This window comes from Onychostruthus taczanowskii, unplaced genomic scaffold (assembly GCF_017590055.1).
Source record: "Onychostruthus taczanowskii isolate IOZ18803 unplaced genomic scaffold, ASM1759005v1 scaffold72, whole genome shotgun sequence".
Lineage (NCBI taxonomy): Eukaryota > Metazoa > Chordata > Aves > Passeriformes > Passeridae > Onychostruthus > Onychostruthus taczanowskii.
The window spans coordinates 963,523-983,450 of NW_024505008.1; the positions used below are offsets into that span (position 1 = coordinate 963,523).

The following is a 19,928-nucleotide window of genomic DNA, read 5'->3' on the forward strand; positions in this document are numbered from 1 at the left end:
ACTAAGCAAAATATGGACAAAAACAAGGACTGAGGAAATGAATACAGAAAAGGTTAAAATATATCCAAATCTGCAATTTTCCAGCTGTAGGCAATCATGTTTTTTCATGTTCATGTGGTCTTTACAGACCACTGACCAGTAGCCATAATGCTTCAAACTAGGTAAACAGCATCCCATGAAGCCCTGTTAGGAAAGGGAGAGGTTGGGAAGTGTTAGTGAGAGAATGAGCATTATGATCAGCCTTTAGGTGATGAAAACTCCACTTTTTCCCACTTGTCATATTTATTTGCCTTTTGGAGAAGTAAGTGGGCTTTTATCAACTTTTCAGATTGACCTTGGATGAATATGTGCCTCTACAAAATGTTGCTTCATTTCTCTCATCTTTCCTCCTTCCTTCTGTTCCCTGTCCTTCTTTAAGAAGAACTACTGGGAAGTTCAAAATATTGTATACCTCAAATTAGAGACCACCACTTTTAGATGGCTTCAAAATCCTGTTTTGGGTGCAAAGCAGGAAGTTTCTGTCAAAAAGTCATAGAAATAAATTCCTGTTCAATTTCAGAACTGGTAATCCATAAAATTATGTAACTGCGGATAAGTAAGTTAGTTCAGTGTAAATGCATCACTATTACAAATGAAATTCAAAAAGTGTTTGGTTATTTTTTTAGATTCTCACAGTTTATATATTTATGTTTTACTATCTTCTGTAATGAAGTGATGGACTAATAATACTGTGATGTTATTTCTATATTTTCAATAGACTTCCTTAAACTGATCACAAAACTTTTCATTATGATTTTGCTGCTTTACTGAACATTGGCACACTTGAAGAGATCCTTCAAATAGCTTAGGAGTGCAACTGCTGCTCAATACATTGCAAATATTAAGTGATTTTACAGTAGTAGTTTTGGATACACAGACTATTAATCACATGTGTGAATTAGATTATTCATTATGGTTCAGGGTTCATAAATCACTCAAAAAGAAAATTAATTCCAGCATCAGTGAAATTTGGTCTTTGGTAAAGTAGGAAAAGTGGTCATGTGTGGACAGCAACACAGCAGAAATAAATTGTAACATCTCACTTTAATTCCTTATGACAATTTATTTGTGACTACATGTCTAAAATGTTTTATCTTCTGTTAGCAATGCAAAGTTAGACAAATCGCCACTGATAGTATGTTGGAGATTATTATTTGGTTTTATGGGTTTTAAGCATGAAAATGAGACTAACAACAAAGTCTTCTTTGAGCAGTTACCTACAGTGGTCTATGACATTGCCATGACCGGAGACAAGTCAATCCCATTCTATAATGTGTGTTGGCTCCACCATACAATGTAATTCCATGGATAAAGTTTCTCAGAGAAAGTTCTCAGGCAATAACAGCGAGTCATGTCCATATTTTTTTCCCATAAACCTCTGTTAACAGCAGCAGACACCCAAATTCGATTGTATTCTCTTTTAACATGATCAGAGATAAAGTCCACCAAGCACATTTATTCATCCTTTGTGTCTTGTGGAAAACACTATGAATTTTTCAACAAAATCTTTTGACATATCTCACCTATTCATGTCTGTACTTCTTATGAGAAATGAATTTTACTGATATTTTGTGTAGCATTTGCTGTCTCTCCTTAAGAACTTTTCTGGCTTGATTAATACAATTCCTGTTATGAACAAGCCTTGGCAGTAAAACAGAAAAAAATCATGAGCGTAAGAACTAACATCAGCCAACCTGTGCTTCAGTTAATTATGTATCTGAGAGCAAGCAGAATGTGCCATTTCAAAGTTCTAATGATGGGATATTTTATGATAGTACTATGCCAGTACTGGCCTCTTTAGGAGATGGGAAGCATCAGAAAGTAACACCAGCATCCCCTGGCAGTGTCTGAGCCTTGCCTTCCCAAAGCTAAGTAGACTTTTGTATCAAAGGCTGAAAACTACAGCTGGGACGTGCAGAGTGAACACTCATGGAAACAAATGACAAAGAGGTTGTTTTTATTGTAATTTCTTCATATTCTTTTGGAGTGCGGTAATTTTCACTTTTACAAGGAGTTGGAAAAGTTAACTAATGTAACATATTCTGATTATATATATTTTTGTGAGAAAATAAGGTGTATGAAGTAGCCTGTGCTGGATTAAAACCTAGCTCCCAACTTAATTTCTCACTTGAGAGTGGGTATTTATCATGCTTCTCTCCTTTGGGTTTTTTTGTTCGGTTGGTTGGGGTTTTTTTTGTTGTTGGGGGTTTTTTTTTTTTTTTAAATAAACCCAAGGATTGAGTAGCTGCATAGTCAGCGCTTCCTTATCCAGGAAAAAAAAATATTGGCAAAGAAATCAAGTGTATTTTTTTCCTCTCCTCTTATCTAGTTGCTATGTTACAAATTAAGGACAAGGTCCATTTTGATTATAAATGCTATAATAACATTCATTGCCAGATCAGAGTAGTAATTCTCATATCCTGGCACTCTGGCTGCACAGGCACTGACCTCAACAGGCTCATGACGGAGGAGTTTCTTGTTTGTGGCAAGCACCCCATCAACTACTTTTTGAAAGCAGTGGGAAGAAGCAGGTTTCTTTTCCTTACATTTCTCAGAAGTTGCAGGATCAGCTTAAGTGCTCTGAGACTTCAAATCAACTAAGTGAATTCTTCCTTGGCAGTATGACAAGCGAAGAAAAGATCAGAAAGTGAAAGTGTTAAGGAGAATAAAGGCACTCTTATTCTGTTAAAATCTGTCCTTGTGCTCTTATAGATACATTGACTGATTATTCCTCTAATCCTGAATATATTTGGCTTCAGGACTCACCTAAGGACTAATTTAAATAATTGTCCAGAAGTCAGTAATTTAGAAGACATAGAAAGTCTGATAAGCCACTGAATAATGAGACAGACTTTTTTTTTTTAAACAGTATTAGATCAAAGTACACACTATTAACTATTAATTGTATTAACACATATATGACAATATTAAATTCTACTAAAAGAACACCCATTGCATGATTTATAAGAAGCTAAATGTCTCTCTCCAGACCATCAACTATTTCAGGGAAGGAAAAAAAAAAGCTACTCCTCAAATTAATTACTGTGAAATAGTCACAACAGAGCATTATATTTCTATTCCGGATGGTGAAGTGCCTAGCCCAGTTTATCCCAGAAAAAACTAAACATACTTCAGTCTCCCAACATTTTGGGACAACGGCTCAGTTTTTCATAGTTGGCCGTGGTCTCACCTTTAGTCATGTAAGCATCTAGGGCATGCATATGTAACTCGTTGCAAATTAAAATAAAAAAAAAATCTGGGAGGAGGGAAGGGTGTTAACCATTCTTCCACCAGCAGTTTTCCACAGCTCCCATGCTTCCATGTGACAGCTGGGAAAAGCAGAAGACACCTCTTTTTGGAAGTTCTTTTGACAAGGAAATTGTATAACTTCAGAGTGTTTGGAACACACTAAAGCCAAAAAAAAAAAAAATATCATAACCAGTGTTTGTTATTGACATTTCTCCTTAAAAGTGCTAATGAAACAGACTGTCCATATTTTTGGTTTTCTTCTCTTGCATAAATACTATCTGGATTGCATCTCACTGAAATCACTGCACTTCTTTTTTAAAGGATGTTGGAGGCAATCCCTGAGATTTTTAAGGGAAAACTAGTGTCAAAGCAGACAGAGATTCTCAGGAGCAGCCCCCTTCCCCACCACACAACCAAAAGGTTCCTCAGAAACACTGAGCTCTGCTGATTGTTACTTTGAACAGCAGAGTAAATGAGTTTGGTAGCAGCAGCTCCCTTGGTTTACCTCTCCAGTAGCTGTCCTAGGACAGCTGTGTGCTTCACTTAATGCAAATCAGGCTAATACAGCTTTTGGTACCAAATCTCGAGCTCTTGTGCTGCCTGCTGCAGCCAGGGCAAAGGCAGGCTGTGTGGAACAGCAGCTGTTGCTGGGAAAACTGTTTTCACTCCTCTCTCATAGGAGGAGCAAATGAATTTACTGCTGCTTGGTCTCTTCACCATATTTCTTATTACCACTCACCTTATTACTCAGTAGCAAAACCAGCCTTTCTCCCACTCTTTATCCTTCCTGATGCAAAGGACAATTTTCCTTGCCTGGAGTAATAGCTTGGAAAACTGCTCATTTCAGCTCCAGCACTGACGACCGCAACTGTAACACCCTGAGAAACAACTTTGGAAGAGAGGTTTTTTGCAAGTCCTAATTGAGAACTCTTTAGTGCCTGACTTAGCTGATGTCAAAATCCACGAATGAACATTTTTTTACTTAATTCTCATAATAACATAACATATTCTCATAACATAACATATTCTTATACAAAGAAGGCAAGATAGAGGCTGATGACTTGCCCATAGGAGACTAAAATTAAATTTATTCTGCACTTTCCTGCTGTGTTTTTCTTTCCTCCCACCATTAGTCTGGAGAGTCTGTAGGAAACATAATCTGCCAAGCATTTGTATAGTGTCAGCACAATGGGGATTGCAAAGGTCTTTCATGATAAACCATGTAATGACAAACTGCAATGCAGCCTTGAGAGCAGTAGTGTCAGTGCCCTTGCTGCCAAGCTCATTTGTCACTTGATAAGTTGATGAATAAAGGTCACTTCAAACATTAATTCAGAGGGCATTCATGGTTTTACCCTTGATGCACATAATTCTGCCTTTGTGAAGTCTTAGTCCAGCACTCTCATAGTGATTCTCTTAGGATGTGTTCATTATGTGCTTTGACTTTGGTTGTTGGAGCAGAATGTCGTTCCGGGAACACTTTTCTCTGAGTTAACAAAATTAATTTTTCTCTGCCTTTCACCCTCCTGAGGTTGTTTTCTCTTTTTCTGTAGACCATTTCCATTGAATGAGGCTGCCTACTTCTGGAAATTCTAGTACCTCAGCTAGCATCTATTCTCTACTCTTGCATTCTTCTAATGTCTGATACAGAGGCTGAGGACTGAGGAGACAGTCTGACATTTGAAGGTCTAAAAGTTTTTTTCCCAACCTACAAATCCTATCGCAAATTAAACTTTTGCAAATGCTTACAACTCGCAGGTTGGCTGCAAAACTGAGTTGCCAGACACTCGTAAAACACCACCAGACACACTGTCGAATCTCTCACCGCTCCCCAGCGAGAAACTGGGACCCCAAAACCCACCGGGCATCTCTCCTTTCGATCGCGCCTCTTGCACGGGGGAGAACACATCCCCGGGATGGGGGCATCCCTGCCGGGAAGGCCGGGCTGCGGGACCCGCCGCGCTGCGCCCGGACACCGCCGTCCGCCGCCCGCCCGGGGGAAGGCGAAGGGTGCGGCGCGGCCTCCCGCCCTCCTTGCGCCGCAACCACTCCCCGTAAAGAAAGTCACCAGGGGGTGGGGAAATGGTAACAGCTCCAGGAAGCCGCCGGCGGCACCGAGAGACACCGAGGGAAGGCAGCCCGCGGGGTGGCAGCTGCCAGCCCGCGCCCGCCGCCATGAGCTCCCCGCAGCGGCCGCCGCTCGCTCACGTCTTCAAGGGGACCTTCGTGCACTCCAGCGCCTCCGCCCCCATGGAGATCCTGCACGGACACCTTCTGGGGGTGGACGATAACGGGACAGTGAGTGGGGGGCTCGGGCGGGGTGCGGGCGGCGGGGAGATGCCCGGCAGCCCCTCCCGGCGGGGCGGCGGGCGCGGAGCCCCGCGCTGCGCGGTGCGCCCGGGCTGGAAGTGACCCTTGGCGGCCCCCAGTCCGCCTCCGGGGTGGCGAGAGGCAGGGCCGGCTCCGCCGGTCTCTGGAGAGAAAGCGGAGCATTTTCGCACTCCTGTCTGTCGGGGCAGGCGCCGCGGAGAAGGAATTTCGCACTTGCGGGAGCTGGAGTTAACCGGGATGGAGCGTCCCCTCGGCACGAGTCTGCAGTTGGCATAAATCTGCTTTTGAGGTGTGCTGAGTGTTCCCGGAACAGCAGCGTTCCGAGAACTGGCGTTCTTTCACGTTCTCTGTTTTCTTTCAGTTTCACAAGCTGGATTTTGATTCTCAGGGTGTATAAACAGTGATGGTGAAATTAGCTGTCTACAGCCGTCTAAATGAGGCTTTTTCTATCTTCTTGCCACAAAAATCCCCCCCATGGCATATACCCTTAAAGAGTTAGAAAGATCATGATGTTGGGCATTTCAGTAGTATGAACCAAGCTTAAAACAAGCATTGCACTTGCTGATAATGTAGGAGAGAGTCTGGCAGGGAAGCAATGTCATTTCCTTAACCCTTATCACACTTGAAAATCAGTTTCATAGTGCAGGTTGTGAAAGTAGACTGGTGATTTTTTGTAAATTCAATAATATATGGTCACCCTATGTTAAATCTAAAAAAGTAGTTTTCTTTCTTGTGGCTAAATAACAGGCTTCAGTAACATTTGAAATATGTACAAAACACAGTTTGAGCCGTATCAGTGCATTTTCTCTATTCACATTTGACCATGAGGGCCTGTTTCAAGACAGCCCTTTTGTAGCTGTTGAGGAGTCTGGTGCAAGGTGTCTTGAAGTCTGTGAGGAGCTGTATTTTGACAAACAGGAGGGGTGTAAAACCTTGCTTAGTTATGTATTGGCTGGTGTTCACTAAAACAATAGATCTAAATGAGAAAGGTTTGGCTGGTGTAACTCAGTGCACAAGGCAGAAATTTATACCCCATCACACTCTCTTTAATGTCAGTTTCTGGAAAAGTGTCGCTACACAGCATCCATATGAAATCAAGATTTTTTTGTGATTTTCTTGAAAAAGAGGTATCTTAGTAAGCGACACCTAGGGATCTGTGCTCTCACTTACTCTCTCCTTTTCCTAAGGAACAAGGATTCACAGTATACTGTTTTCCTTGCATAAATTGGTAGAAGTTTTTGCGGTTTTTTAATCTATTAAAACACTATCTTCCTAAAATAAAATTCCCTCCAGAATACAGTGACAAGCACTTTTATTTTATTCTCTTTTTATTAAAAATTCTTGACATTTTAATATTCCAGGGACTGATAGAATGGCTATCCCATATGCTCTCTTTTCTCTCTATTACTCATAATGTAGCCTCATGCAGAACAACCACTGGAATCACAGAAGAGTTGGCTTTTCAAGAAAGACACAGTGGTTAGAAAATTACTTATCTTTATTTTTCAAATTTACACCAAAACTGCTTCTGTTTTCCTCCCAAAGATGTAAATTTAACTAAACAGGTGTCCTTTTGCCTCATGTTGCTGACTCCACCATGGAAAAATTTTGCATGGTCTCTGACACTGTGTGTCAAAGCTTGTATGAACAACTGGGTTCTGTTTTGCAGTGTGAGTCCCTGCATTTTACATCCCAGGGATATAAAATGTCATCTCTCTGCTTTACCCAAGATGAAAACAAAGTTTTATGAAGAAAAACATTGCTTTTGGATATAAAACACTAATTTATCATCAAGTTAGCAAAGTAAGGACCATGTTTAACTGAGTGGTTTGCAGAGCAGTGTAGTGTCTCCCTTGAGGAATGGCAAAGAGAAAGACCAGAATTCCTCAGGGTATAGAAAACAGACATAGGTGCAAAATGTGAGTTGTTATTGAAATGTTGGTGTAATTATCCTAGGTGAGTGGAATATTAAGTAAATAGAAAAAATATTAAGCTAAAAGCCCTTGTGGAAGTCATGAAAAGAGCAAGAGTTCTGGAATAAGGATTTTGAGCATCAGGTTTGATTTAAGCCAGTTGCGACAGTGAGTGGACACATGTCAGCTGTACAAGGAGGAAGGTGCCATCTATCTGGAGTTCATTGCTTCCCATTTTACAGCAGGGTGGGCAGTTCCTTCAGCAGCTGGGTGTTGCAAATGTTCTTGTCTCATTTAGCCTCATATTCCAGTTTTGGGAACTAGGCAAACAATAGACATCGTTTAATAACTATGGGAACAGGGAGGGAGGAGAGCATGTGGGAGGGGAAAGAGGGAAAGAGAGAGCCCTTCTCATGTTCACCTCTGAATGTCATAGCCAGGCACTGTTGGATCCAAGCAAACTATGTTCCTTCAGCCAGTATAATTACCTTTCCATTTTCTTGTTAGTAAAATATTTGCGTTGTGTGCTTGAAGGCACTCAGGGTTTGCTACATCAGGGTTGATGCATGGTTTAGTTGACCAGCTATGCTTTAATGTAAGAGCTTTGGGCATCACTTGGTATACAAAAGGCCTGAGTTAGTCACAAGTGTTGGGAGAGTTTACCCCTGATCTTTGGATTCTTTAGCCCCATTACATGAGTAGCAGGTGAGAACTTACGGAAGTGTTTGGACAATGGGGTTAGCAGCCACTAATTTTGTGTTTTGTGATACACCTTTCCCAGAGTGCCAGTTATTCTCCTTGGCTTCCTTCTTTAAAGCTGAAGTTCTTAGTCTTGTGCACTTCTCTTGACTCTGTAGTGACTCTGGTGTAGAATTTCTTCTTGCTTCTACAGTGTTGAGGTGCAGAACTAATTTAAAGAACTGTGCATCCGGTTGGTTGCCTTGAATGCACAAGCAAATACTAGAGCAAATATCCAAGCACAGGATCTCAAAGAGTTTAAAGCATTCAGCATTAGAAATGCATCCTGAAGCAATGGGGAACAGCTCTTGGCTGACTAAGGAATTCCATTGGGAAGTTTATTTGAAAAAATATAGATGTCTTGTTGATTTACCCATAGTCTAATTCAACCATAATAGACCAGGTGTCAGGTTTAGAATTGATTTAATGTATCCAGCTTCCTTGAAACATATTTTCTTCATTTTCCATGATTTAGGTATTTTATTTTTCTGCACCCTAAGAGTACATTACAGCCACTGCTTTTCCATGGCAACGCCTGTTTTCAGAATTTGTCATCTGGTGTTTCATGTTTTTCTCGCTCTCTTTTTTTCCCTCCCTCTTCGCCCTTCTCCCCCCCCCCAGAAACTCTAACATTGCTCATTCTGCATCCATTTTGACTTCAATATCTGAATGACATTTTCTTTATTGCACATCAGATATTTCTGTAGGTCTGTATTCCAAACCTTCTGCAGTTAAATTAAGTTAGATGTATTCCTCTTTGCATGGAGGACAATACTGCTTCTTGTTGACTATTAATGGAATACTACAATATTACAATTTTTGCTAGTGTGGTATTTATTTATATGGCATTATTTTAATATTTTTTCTGACTGAAAACGTAAAACATCTGCTCTTTAAGTAATGTAAGTCATACCAGCCATGATTAATTTAAAAGACAAGGCAGCCAATAACTTATTGTGTACATTTTAGGAGTATTTACAGTTTAGCAGCTTTGCTTATTTTTGTCTATGGAAAAACCAGAAAATGGTGAATTTCTATGCAAAAGAAGCATACACATTAAAAATGGAATGCAGATAAATGGGAAACAATGCTTTTTTCAGTCCTCTTGCTCTTCCTCCTAAGTTTCTTCCTATTGCCATTTTACAGGTACTAAGTTTTGCCTTTTTCCATGTAGTTTTGTTTTTCTTTTTAACTGTTGCCCTAGAAGCTGCTGTTGTGAGGGTGATACAGGCCCTCAGTGTGGACACCATCCAGGAGCAGAAGGATACTGATAACAAGAAGAGTATTCCCTTGAACTTAGGGGAACGAGCTCTTACACCAAGGGAGTTAGAAAACCATGAATTGGTTTCTGGCAGAGGCTGTGGTTAGGGGCAGGAATTTCTGTAAGTTCAGTCTTTGGCCAGGGGAGATCTCCAAGTCCTCTAAATTGTCAAGTATTGAGGATACTTGGATCCCGTATGGAGCCTGTAGTGGGCATTGCAGTTCCTAGGCCGCACAGTCTCCGTTTCCTGGGGAGCTGTCATGCCTATTAGTGATAGACCAGAGAATCAAAGAGTTGAGAATTTAGCTGCTAAGAGTCATCTCATAGATTAAAATACCACAGAAGTTAAAAATAAATAGGAACTGTGTTAAAATTCTGACTAGGCAACAGCAACTCATCGTCAGTAGAGTATATGTTCTCTAGGAGTCAAATGGGGTTGAGTTTGGCTCCAGATTGTAGGGTTTTATTTTGAAATAAGAAAAGAACTCAGCATTCTTTTAGCCCATTCTGTAAAATGAAAATATTATCCACATTTTCCCCTTCAATTTATTTTCTCATCGTAGGCACTGAAAAAATTTAAAAATACCAACACAAGCAGAAAATTAGAAAATACTTAGCTTGCTGTCAGTCAGTCATAGGCACAGCAGGTAATTTGACCTCGCTGGTTGTGAATACTGTACCTGCATTCCTGTAAGACTGTTGTACAACTCTTCACAAGTGACCGTACTGCTACCACGATGTTACCTAAGGTCTGTGCTGTTCTGCCTGTGTATTACCTGAGAAGGAATTAATTGTTTTATTACAAGTTACAAGGTGGATGCAGTTATTCACTGGATTACGAAAAGGTGTTTTAAAATCATGCTTGATAGTCAGGAAGGGCAATGTCTCAAAGCAAGCCTAACACTCTGTAGTAAGTGTATAAAATTGGTTTTAAGATATAACTTGTTTTGCTTTCACATAAAGCTGATGTGGGATGCACATTTAAGGTACTTAACTATGTTTTCTTTTTTTTAGATTGTGTTTGTGGAACAAGCTGATCAGCTAGAGGAACTGGCTAAGACGTGGGGGTTCAAAACATCTGACATAAGACAACTGAGTAAACAGTATGTGTTTTGTTAAGATTAGCTACAGGAAATGCAGTTTGTTCTTTGAGTGAGGTAAAGCGAGACTTTGGAATACATTTTGACAGGGAGAACATTAAACCCATATGATGCCCATACATTTAATGGCCAAAATTCCATTTTAGTGCAGTGAGAGCTCTTCACCCAAAGGTGCCTGTGTTCTGGATGCAACTTGGAGGATGGACAGTCCATATTCTTTTAACATTCCTTGGTTTGGGATTGCAGACAAGGCTGAATTATGCTGCTAATGTATGTTGCACAGAACAAAATGCCATAATTAATTTTCAGGCACTATCACTTCCGTGCTTGAGTGCCATTCTTTCCTGAGATTACATTTTATATCCATTCTTTCTTGAGACTACATTTTATATCCATTTTGTTTAGCAGTGGGCTGTGCCTAACATGAAAGTCTAGATGCAGTAAATGTAGGTAACACTGGCGCTGCAGACATGAAACTCATTTGCTTGGACTTGGACACATTGCATAATAAAAATTAATACAAGATGAAGATTTAAACCCTCTAAACACAGAGCTTTTGATTTCTCACTATACTGCAGCTGGAGCAATTTTTTTTTCTTCATCCAGTGAAATCCTCCAACTTTATGGTGAATTGAAGAAGTTTTGGACTGTGTGAAAAAGTTTTGGATTATGCTTTGCATGTAGTAGCACTGTAAATGACTTGTGGCTTATAAGTGAGAGCTGTAACTACCCTCTAGTAATCAAATGTTAAAAAACTTCTATGCTTTGCTGAAAGGCTAATCATACAGTATATATGAATAATGAGATTTTTTCTTCACTTGAAATAGTCTGAGGAAAATGGAAGGTGCTGAGAATGTGAATCAGATTGAGGAAGACTTTTCAGCATGTTTGCCTGCAAGAAAAAACTAAAAAGAGGAGCTAAAAAGAGACAAAATTCAGTTCATTCATAGTCAGGGAGAAGGAAAGAGGAGTGAGAGAAATGTTGTGCAGTAAGGAGTTTCAGCACAAAACAAAATAGCCATAGCAACTTCCTAGTAATGTTGATATATTAATTCCTGTTATTGCATGAACATTGCATGACAACTTATAGTTTTGCAGTTACATTGTACATATGTCTTTCCTGTCAAGATATTGAGCAGAGCTTTTTTAACCAGTGTCTGTGTCTGCATTTCTAGACAGAGTGTCTGCTCTTCCATTAAGCCTTGAAATTAATTGATTTTATATATCTATATAGACATATAAATAACATAGAAGAAAACTGGCATATAGAAAGTCAAATTTTTTAAATATAATGGTCTGGAAGCTAGAGGCTTTCCATATATCTTCAAACTGGGAAAAAAGACTGTGTACAAATCTCTTTTTCAGGTGGATTCTATAGTGGAGTAATTTTAGTTACTGTGAAGTCAGTTCCCCTTTGTTGGCATTTAGGGTGGGTCAATATTAGAGACAATTAGATTAATCATGCTCTTATACTGTTTTTCTCACAGTTAGTATTTTGCTGTGGAAATTATATTACTCAACTGTTTCGTACCAAAATATGGGTATGGGTAGAGGTACAGCAGGAGTTAATAGGCTGATGCTGAAAGAGACAGATTAATCTGTACTTGCCATTTATTCTGGTGGATTTTAATCAAGTATACTCTTTAAAACAAAGCTAACTACTATGGAGAATTTTAAGGCATTTGGGATTATTACAATTTTATTTTCTTTCCTTAGTGAATTCTTCATGCCGGGATTGGTTGATACACATATTCATGCTCCTCAGTATTCATTTACTGGTACAAGAGTAGACCTGCCTCTTTTGCAGTGGTTGACTGCCTACACATTCCCAACAGAAGCCAAATACCAGGACAGTGGTTTTGCAGAAGAAGTGTACACCAGAGTTGTTGTAAGTCCTGCAAACGACATTTACCTACTTGATGACATTCATTTTTGTGTAATACAGGCATGTTCTCAGAAGGTCAGCAGAAGGGGTAGAGAATGTTTTACTGTCGTGGAAACCAGATAAAGCCAAGATAGCCACTGTTCTAATTGCTAGTCAAGACTGTATGTTGCTAGTTACAGTCTTGTTCTCTTGTTGCTGGCAGTAGAGTTCATTTAATCACAAGGTTAAAAATGAACTGTTTAGCGCATTTTCTGAATATAGTGACGACTACTAATCTACAACAACTTATCTGCTCTCAGAATTAGCAAGAGCAGACAACCTCAATGTAGCAATAACCAAGCATAGTAAAAAAAAAAATAATTTAGGGGATGTTTCATTTCTTGCACAAAAATCCTCCACCTTCTGCATAAACCACATGAAAGAGAAGATACTTCTGATAGATGATACATCTGGGGTGTTCTGGAGGAGTAAAGGAAGACATTGCTGCTGCAGAGGTCTTTATAGTGAGAATGTCTTTCACTGCAGGGGCTTTAGAAGGAGTCTCTTCGTGGTGTTGTGGGCCAAAGAAAGAATGTGTTGGAGCTGGACTGGTTCTGAGCATCATAAAGTTTTTGAGATCTACTGGATGGACAACAGGCACCTAGGTCATATTGCAGAGTACTAGTTCTGGGCTGTAACTGAAATTTATCCTTCAATATGTGGACTGAAATATCTTCAACAGATTAAATTATTTGGCCAGCATAACTTGCCTTGCATTTGTCTGTTACCCTGGCAGCATCTGTTGTCAATATAATAACATAACAAATCTGAAATAAATAGTTATGCTGTTCCCTGCCACACAAATTTTAAAAGAAATTACTTTCTGCCATCTGCCATGATAAAAGCATGCAGGAGTAGCCTGGTCATAAGCTCCAGTGACAAGCACACATGCCTTCAAGTGCTTAAAACATAGAGGTGACCTCACCTTTCAGCTGTGTGCCCAACACACTGTTGCAGTGCAGGCTGAGTGACCCCAGCGCATCTGGAGACCTCACCCTGCAAGGTGTGTCACAGTATCCTCTGCAAAAGAGCTGCCAGAGAGAGGTGGAAGTTAGCTGTGGGAGCCTGAACACCATGGTTAGGCTGTCCCCATGTGAATCAAATAGAACAGGGTCAGGAAAGTGCCTTCACCCACAGAAGATACAGAATACCAGTCACTCTGCAGTGTTTGACGCGGCCAATTATCCCCTTCATCTGTTAGAAACAGAACTAAACTTTCATGGAGCAGACGTTTTTTTCATAAGTATCATTGTGCTTATGAAGTTGTAATGAAAAAGCAGTGGATTTTTTCAAATCAAAGTCCAGTTTCCAACAAACACCTTCTATACTCGGCAAAATAAACAATTTAGGTGAAATTTTCCTGCTTTTAGCTGGAACCTCCTCATTGTGCTGATGATTTGGAAACAGAATGTTTTTAGATTTACTTTAACAATGTTGTTAGGATGTTAGAAGAAGAGAATTCTGAATTTTAAAAGCTAGGAAAGACAAAGGCAACTTGTCTTATTAATGACATTGCTATTTTGAGACTTTTTTTGGAACTTCTAAAGATTTTCATTTGAATATTGTAAGGACTAGACAGAGCTTGGCTTCATGTTTGTCAAATAATTAACTCTAGACATCCTCCAAACATTGTGTGGGACGTCCCACCTTTTATCTCATTAAAAAAAAAAAAAAAAAAAAAGCAAAAAAAAAAAAAAAAAAAACCAAAACCGACAAAACAAAACAAGAGCTGTTGCTATTTTTTTTTTTTGTTTGTTTGATGAGGGGAAAATCCTCAAGGATCATCATGTCCAGCTCCACATGGCAGCCAGAACCCAAAAGTATAGTTTAGGCCTGTATGTTGGATAAGTGGTCAACATAGTTTGCATCACTCCCAAGGACAAGAGAAACTACAAATTTCATCATGAATTAATGTAACTAAAATACCTGGTAATTTACTGTTATGTTCCCCAAAGGCAATATGGGGATTTCCTTTCAAATGGTATACTAGATAAATAATTAGCACATAGTCTGAGTGGTTTTGCTCAGTCTACTTTTACAGTTAAGTTTGATACTTGGTATTTGGGGCAACAAAGGTTTTTGATACATGAAAACCTGACTTGTTTTTCCAGCTAGCTCGGGTTGCTAAAAGAAAACCACCATGTTCCCCAAAAGCCTAGCTTTGCGAACACTAGTAAACAGTCCTTCACCATGAAAATCGGAGAGCCTTTCATAACTAGGAAACAGCAAAAATTACTAATTGTTTGTATTTCTAAATATAAGTTGGAGTATTTCCTGTTTGGGGAAAGGAATAGAGACTGGTTTCTATGGGTTTAGCCACTGAAAAATGTTGTGAGGAGTTTTTTGTATTTATTAGCCCTCAGACTTAAAAAAAGCTTTTATCAAATTAAAAGTCTAAATTTTTACCTTCCCACTTCACTGCAAAATTTCACAATAACTAAATGTTCTTGCAGTTTGAAATGAGACTTCCTGTTCTGCATTTTGACAGCTTTACTGGTTTTTTTCTCAGACAGTTGAAACTGATTTCTTTTTTTAGAGACGAACTCTAAAGAATGGCACGACTACAGCTTGCTACTTTGCAACTATTCACACAGATAGTTCCCTTCTTCTTGCTGAAATTATAGGTAAGTCTAACAGTGAGTTTTGAAGGATTGTGTGGATCGTGTTAGTTGAAGGAAACAATGTTTAGGAGTTTAGACTTGCTAGGGATCTGTCTTTCTCCTAATTTGTTTTTTATTCATTGTACCTGTCACACTGCGTCCCCAAACCCACCTGTTAGCCATTTCCACTTAAACACCTCTATCCTATGGTTGTTATTCCTTCTCATTCCCAAATCAGCTGCTGGCTGAGCTTGAATTAGGTCTGCTGGACTTGTTCTTCAGCTGCAGCTCTCTGCTTTTTCTGACCTTTTGTTATTGGAGGTTTAAAAGAACTGAATGACAGGAGGCCCAGTCAGTGCATTAATTTCCTGATACACTGAGGTCTAAATATCAAAAATCTTCACACAAATCAGAGAAGTGGAAGCTGCATCAGAATCTTATTCTTCCCTTCTGTTCATAGTTGGAAATGCTTGCTGTTTGAAAATCTTGTTGTTCTTGCAGGATTTCTCAAGGCTCAGACAGCTCATAAAGCAGAGAAATTTAATAAGAATCTCAAATTCCATCAAAAATTAGCTATTCTGATTTATTAGGAAAACTTTAAAACCATTACATTAAACAACTCAAATAGTAAAAGTGGACAAAGAGATCTGATTTTAAAACACATTTGACAGCCTAGAATTGGATATTATGTGTGTGTTTTACATGAGTTCTGATTTATTCATCTAGCATGGGTAAATCTCAAGAAAGAGTCTAGAACAGATCTGGAAATTTCTCCCTCTAACTGCATGAGGGAGGCCTGTTAGCACTCTTTGCCTGTTAGCAAAAAGAGAGATGGTTTGCTAAGATCTTTATGTCTTCTCTCATCTTCAGGTAGTCATCTACTACAGCTACTGTGCTTTGATGCTTGTGTTTCTCATCCTTTGTGTCAGAGCTGTCTTCATAGACTACCATTAAGAATTCTGGTTGTGGTTAAACTATAGTAATCTAGTTATTGTTTATAAAGTTGAGTATTAATGTGGAAGACAGATCTTATTTGATGTAGTTTGTTTCCTTATTTAGTCTTTTATTTTTATCCTTAAAAGTCACATGAATGATCCTAACTTAGAGACAAGACAGGAGCATAAATTCTGGTCATCGCAAATGGAGCTGGGTGGGGTGGACTTTGTTTTTTTATTTCAGTACAAGCTTTGGTAATGGTTTCTGAGAACCAGTGATTCTGAGATTTATATTCTAATGCATCTCAACAGATAAATTTGGTCAACGAGCATTTGTTGGAAAAGTCTGCATGGATGTGAATGACAGTGTTCCAGAATACAGAGAGATTACTGCTGACTCTGTCCAAGAGACAGAAAGGTAAAATGATAAAATTTATGGCATAACCTTTTAAAATAAAATTTTTCATACCGCTGAAAAGTGAATGTGAATCTGTCTAAGAGCTACAGGTGTGAATTCATTAGCATCAGGGTTTTTCTTCCAACAGTACTGTTCCCTACAGCCCTGGCAATTCCTGCAAAAGTTGCTGCACCGCCCAAGTAGCATGTCTTTGGCTTTGCTAAAGAGAGGGAGAAACCATGTATCTAGGGTTTGAGAGGATATGTCTGTTTTCTTCTGCCTCTTTTCCCTTTCACAGCTGTGTATGTCAGATCATGGGACCTGACATACAGTGGTGAGGTGAGCCAGTTCCTTCATCCCCGTTAACTTCTAAGCTATTTCCTTCCACCATTTAGGTTAAGGCTTTATTCAAGTTGTGGAACTCAGCTTTCATATACCCCATTTTAAACATCTCTTCTCCATCACAGCACCAGTCAAACTACTCCAACATGCAGCTGAGAGAATGAAGGAGAACCAAATGAAGGCAAGGTTTATAGCGGAGGAGAGCCAAGACTGGATTATGACAGCTTACTAATCATGTTTCTCTTGTCTTTTGCACCCATGCTCAGAAAACAGTTAAGCAGACATACAGCTCTTCTCATGGGACTGTCTATTTACTTATATAAAAGTTTCAGATGTCATGCTGAAATAGAAAACCCCTAAGAGTAATATAAATATATTTTGACACTTGTGTGTGGTTGCTCCCTTGTTTTTACAAATCATGCTAAAGGCATGACAATAAAAATTAGAAATGTTCATGTATTTCTAATAGTGTTTATATTTAAAGAAATTTTTAAAACATGCAGTATTAGTTACCTTCACTCTTCTAACATTTGTTTCCCTCTATGTAAATCCCCGTCTTCCATAATACAGTGCATGTCCTGCCATATAGGTCTGAAAGAAGCAGAACTTCTTTAAAAGAGGTTTTTAAAGCTTCAGAAAGATCTAAAGAGCTTTCTTTTAAATGTCTATCTTGTGCCTCCAAGTCATTCCCTTTTGATTGTGTAATAAGAAACGTTTCTCAGCTTTGGGTGAGAGGTTGCCACAAGTACTCCATAGCTAGTCTAGGGAATAGGGCTGTGTGCTTCTTGTCATAATCTGGAGTACTTACCCAAATCACAGCAATATAATTGCAGAAGAATGAAAAAGCTGTTTCATTAAGAGAGCAACATGTTAGTTGGGTTTTTATTGCTTTTTAAGAATCTAAGAAATGTGATCTGTCACACTGTCAGAAAATGGACTACACTCATTTCAGTCACTTAGAGTTAACATTCAGAAGTATTTATATTGTATGCATGGAAATAAGATACAATTCCAAGTACTTCATATATGAAATTTAAATTAATCAAGAATTTGAATCTATCATTCTTTGTCAAAGAGGATTTAATGAAAAGTTAGGGAATTGAACTCTAGATTAGATATGCTACTATTAGTTATAGTTAGCTGCAAAGATGAGAACCTGTGTTGTTCTGCTACAGAAGACAGTGATTTGGAGCTGAGCTTCTTTCCTCATAGAGAAGTACGTAAGCCAACAAACTACAGGCTATATTTGCAAAACATATTTAATCACATTTCATCAGTTTTGAAACAGCTCGCACTGTTCAAAAATGTGAGAAAGAATAAAAACAGTCACATTGAAATTTGGTTTGTCAACTGGGCATTGGATTTCTCTTAAAGCTTCTGCTCAAGTGCATATTTTATTGATCAAGTTCTGATCATAAAGCTTCTGATCAAGTGTGATCAGGTTAATTGGTAAGAGGAGAACAGGCAGGTGATAGCTAATTTGCTGGGTATTTTAGCTCTCAAGTTAGACAGTGGTGGGCTCAAACTCCTTTGGTCATTGCAAAAGTGAAACTCCGGTTTCTCATTTCCATCTGGTGATCTAGCGCGAGGTTCAGGGCTGTGAATGTAGCCTCTAGCACAATTTTCCTTTTCCTCCAAAGACATTTGAAAAACTTGATACAACATGTGTTGTGATTAAAATTACACAGTTTTCTTACTATGAACTATGACATAAAAATTCACAGAGATCCTGTCCAGAAAGCATCTCAAACTATCTTTTACATGTCACTTACATACACTGAACAAATGGGCTTTCAAAGAATTTCCTCCTTCCAAAGTAGGAGGAAGTTTAGTAGGAGTAGGAGGGAGTTTAGTTATCATCTGCATTATCTGTAGTGACTGCTTGGGGTTTTTTGTAGACGTCTGAGGTAGCATTTTATTTAACAGAGTAAGTAAATCTATATTTTTCAGAAGGTAGATAGTCTATACACTAACATTAATATAAGCATTTCCAAAAATCAAAGGTTCTTTAAGTGAACAAGGACATATGAATCTACTGTAAGATATAAAATATTGCTGCATCTTTTAAAATTTGGATTTGAAAAGGTTTAAACACTGCAATTTGAATTCACAGACAAACAAATTTAAGTTTGGTATGTTTTTTCTTTCTTCAGTATTGCAGCTCTAGGTTATAATTATGTTTTCAATTAATTTAATGGAGGATGTGTTTGGTTTTCAGAGAGAAATCAGAATAATTACTGCTTGTCTGATACTGAGTATTGCTGTGAAACAGTAGTCGGCATGTTCGGAGTCGAATTCAAAACTAGCTTAATTTGGTGTCACTTTGCTGACTTCATTGTGTTCCCTTTTTTATTTCATCTGAAGGTCTGGCTCAACATTTTGTATAAAAATTGATCTGTCTAAAATGTTTAACAGGTATCCAAGTATATATATTTTTTATATTTTTCATAATTTATTACATAGAGGGCAGATTTATAGCAACTTTATTTCTACCCTTTTTCAGGTTTGTTAGAGAACTACTGGAAAAGAAAGTAAGTAGTGTTCTTTATTGAATTCACTTCTGTATTCAGAAGATGCTGTGTGAACACATGAAATAATTAATCCTGCTATCCAAATCTGTTGTCTTAGTGACAAATCAATAAATATACATATTTCTGTGTAATAGACAGATATCATCACTCTGAAAAATGTTCTAGACATGTTGGGAAGTATACTTGTAACAGTGTAAAATCAGTTTTCTGTTCTCAGAAAAGAGCAATGTTCTCTGTGTTTCTCTACTGAGTTTGAAAAACCTGGCTTCCTAGAAAGGATGATTTTCTTGTTAAGAAAGGTGGAATTCAATTTATCACTCTGTAGTATAGAAGTAGCCAGACTAATTGAAGGAATTCACCAGCAGAAATCATCATTTTTTTCAGTAAAGTTACTAATGCGTTGTAAAATTAGTGTTTTGGGTCAGTGCCTGTCTTAAAGTGTGTTTCTAAAGACATTCATGCTTGCACTCCTGTGGTAAAGATAGACGTTTACACTCCAACATTATACACAGTAGTACTTTTCTTATCAGCCTTTAGTTTTCAGTGGCTTCTTTTGACATCCCACCTC

General features: G+C 38.6%; 1 protein-coding gene across 2 annotated transcripts in view; it reads left to right on the forward strand.

The window, feature by feature from the left end:
* Positions 1-5,402: 5,402 nt before the first annotated feature.
* Positions 5,403-19,928, forward strand: part of GDA (guanine deaminase) — a 29,818-nt gene continuing 15,292 nt past the window's right edge. Inside the window, exons 1-6 of one of the 2 annotated variants that reach the window (XM_041422223.1) lie at positions 5,403-5,586; positions 10,546-10,634; positions 12,348-12,519; positions 15,092-15,179; positions 16,403-16,508; positions 19,333-19,360. In XM_041422223.1, coding sequence (XP_041278157.1) covers positions 5,464-5,586; positions 10,546-10,634; positions 12,348-12,519; positions 15,092-15,179; positions 16,403-16,508; positions 19,333-19,360 — 606 coding nt within the window. In that variant the 5' untranslated portion in view covers positions 5,403-5,463. The remainder of the gene's footprint in view (positions 5,587-10,545; positions 10,635-12,347; positions 12,520-15,091; positions 15,180-16,402; positions 16,509-19,332; positions 19,361-19,928) is intronic. The other variant, XM_041422224.1, reaches the window with a different exon arrangement.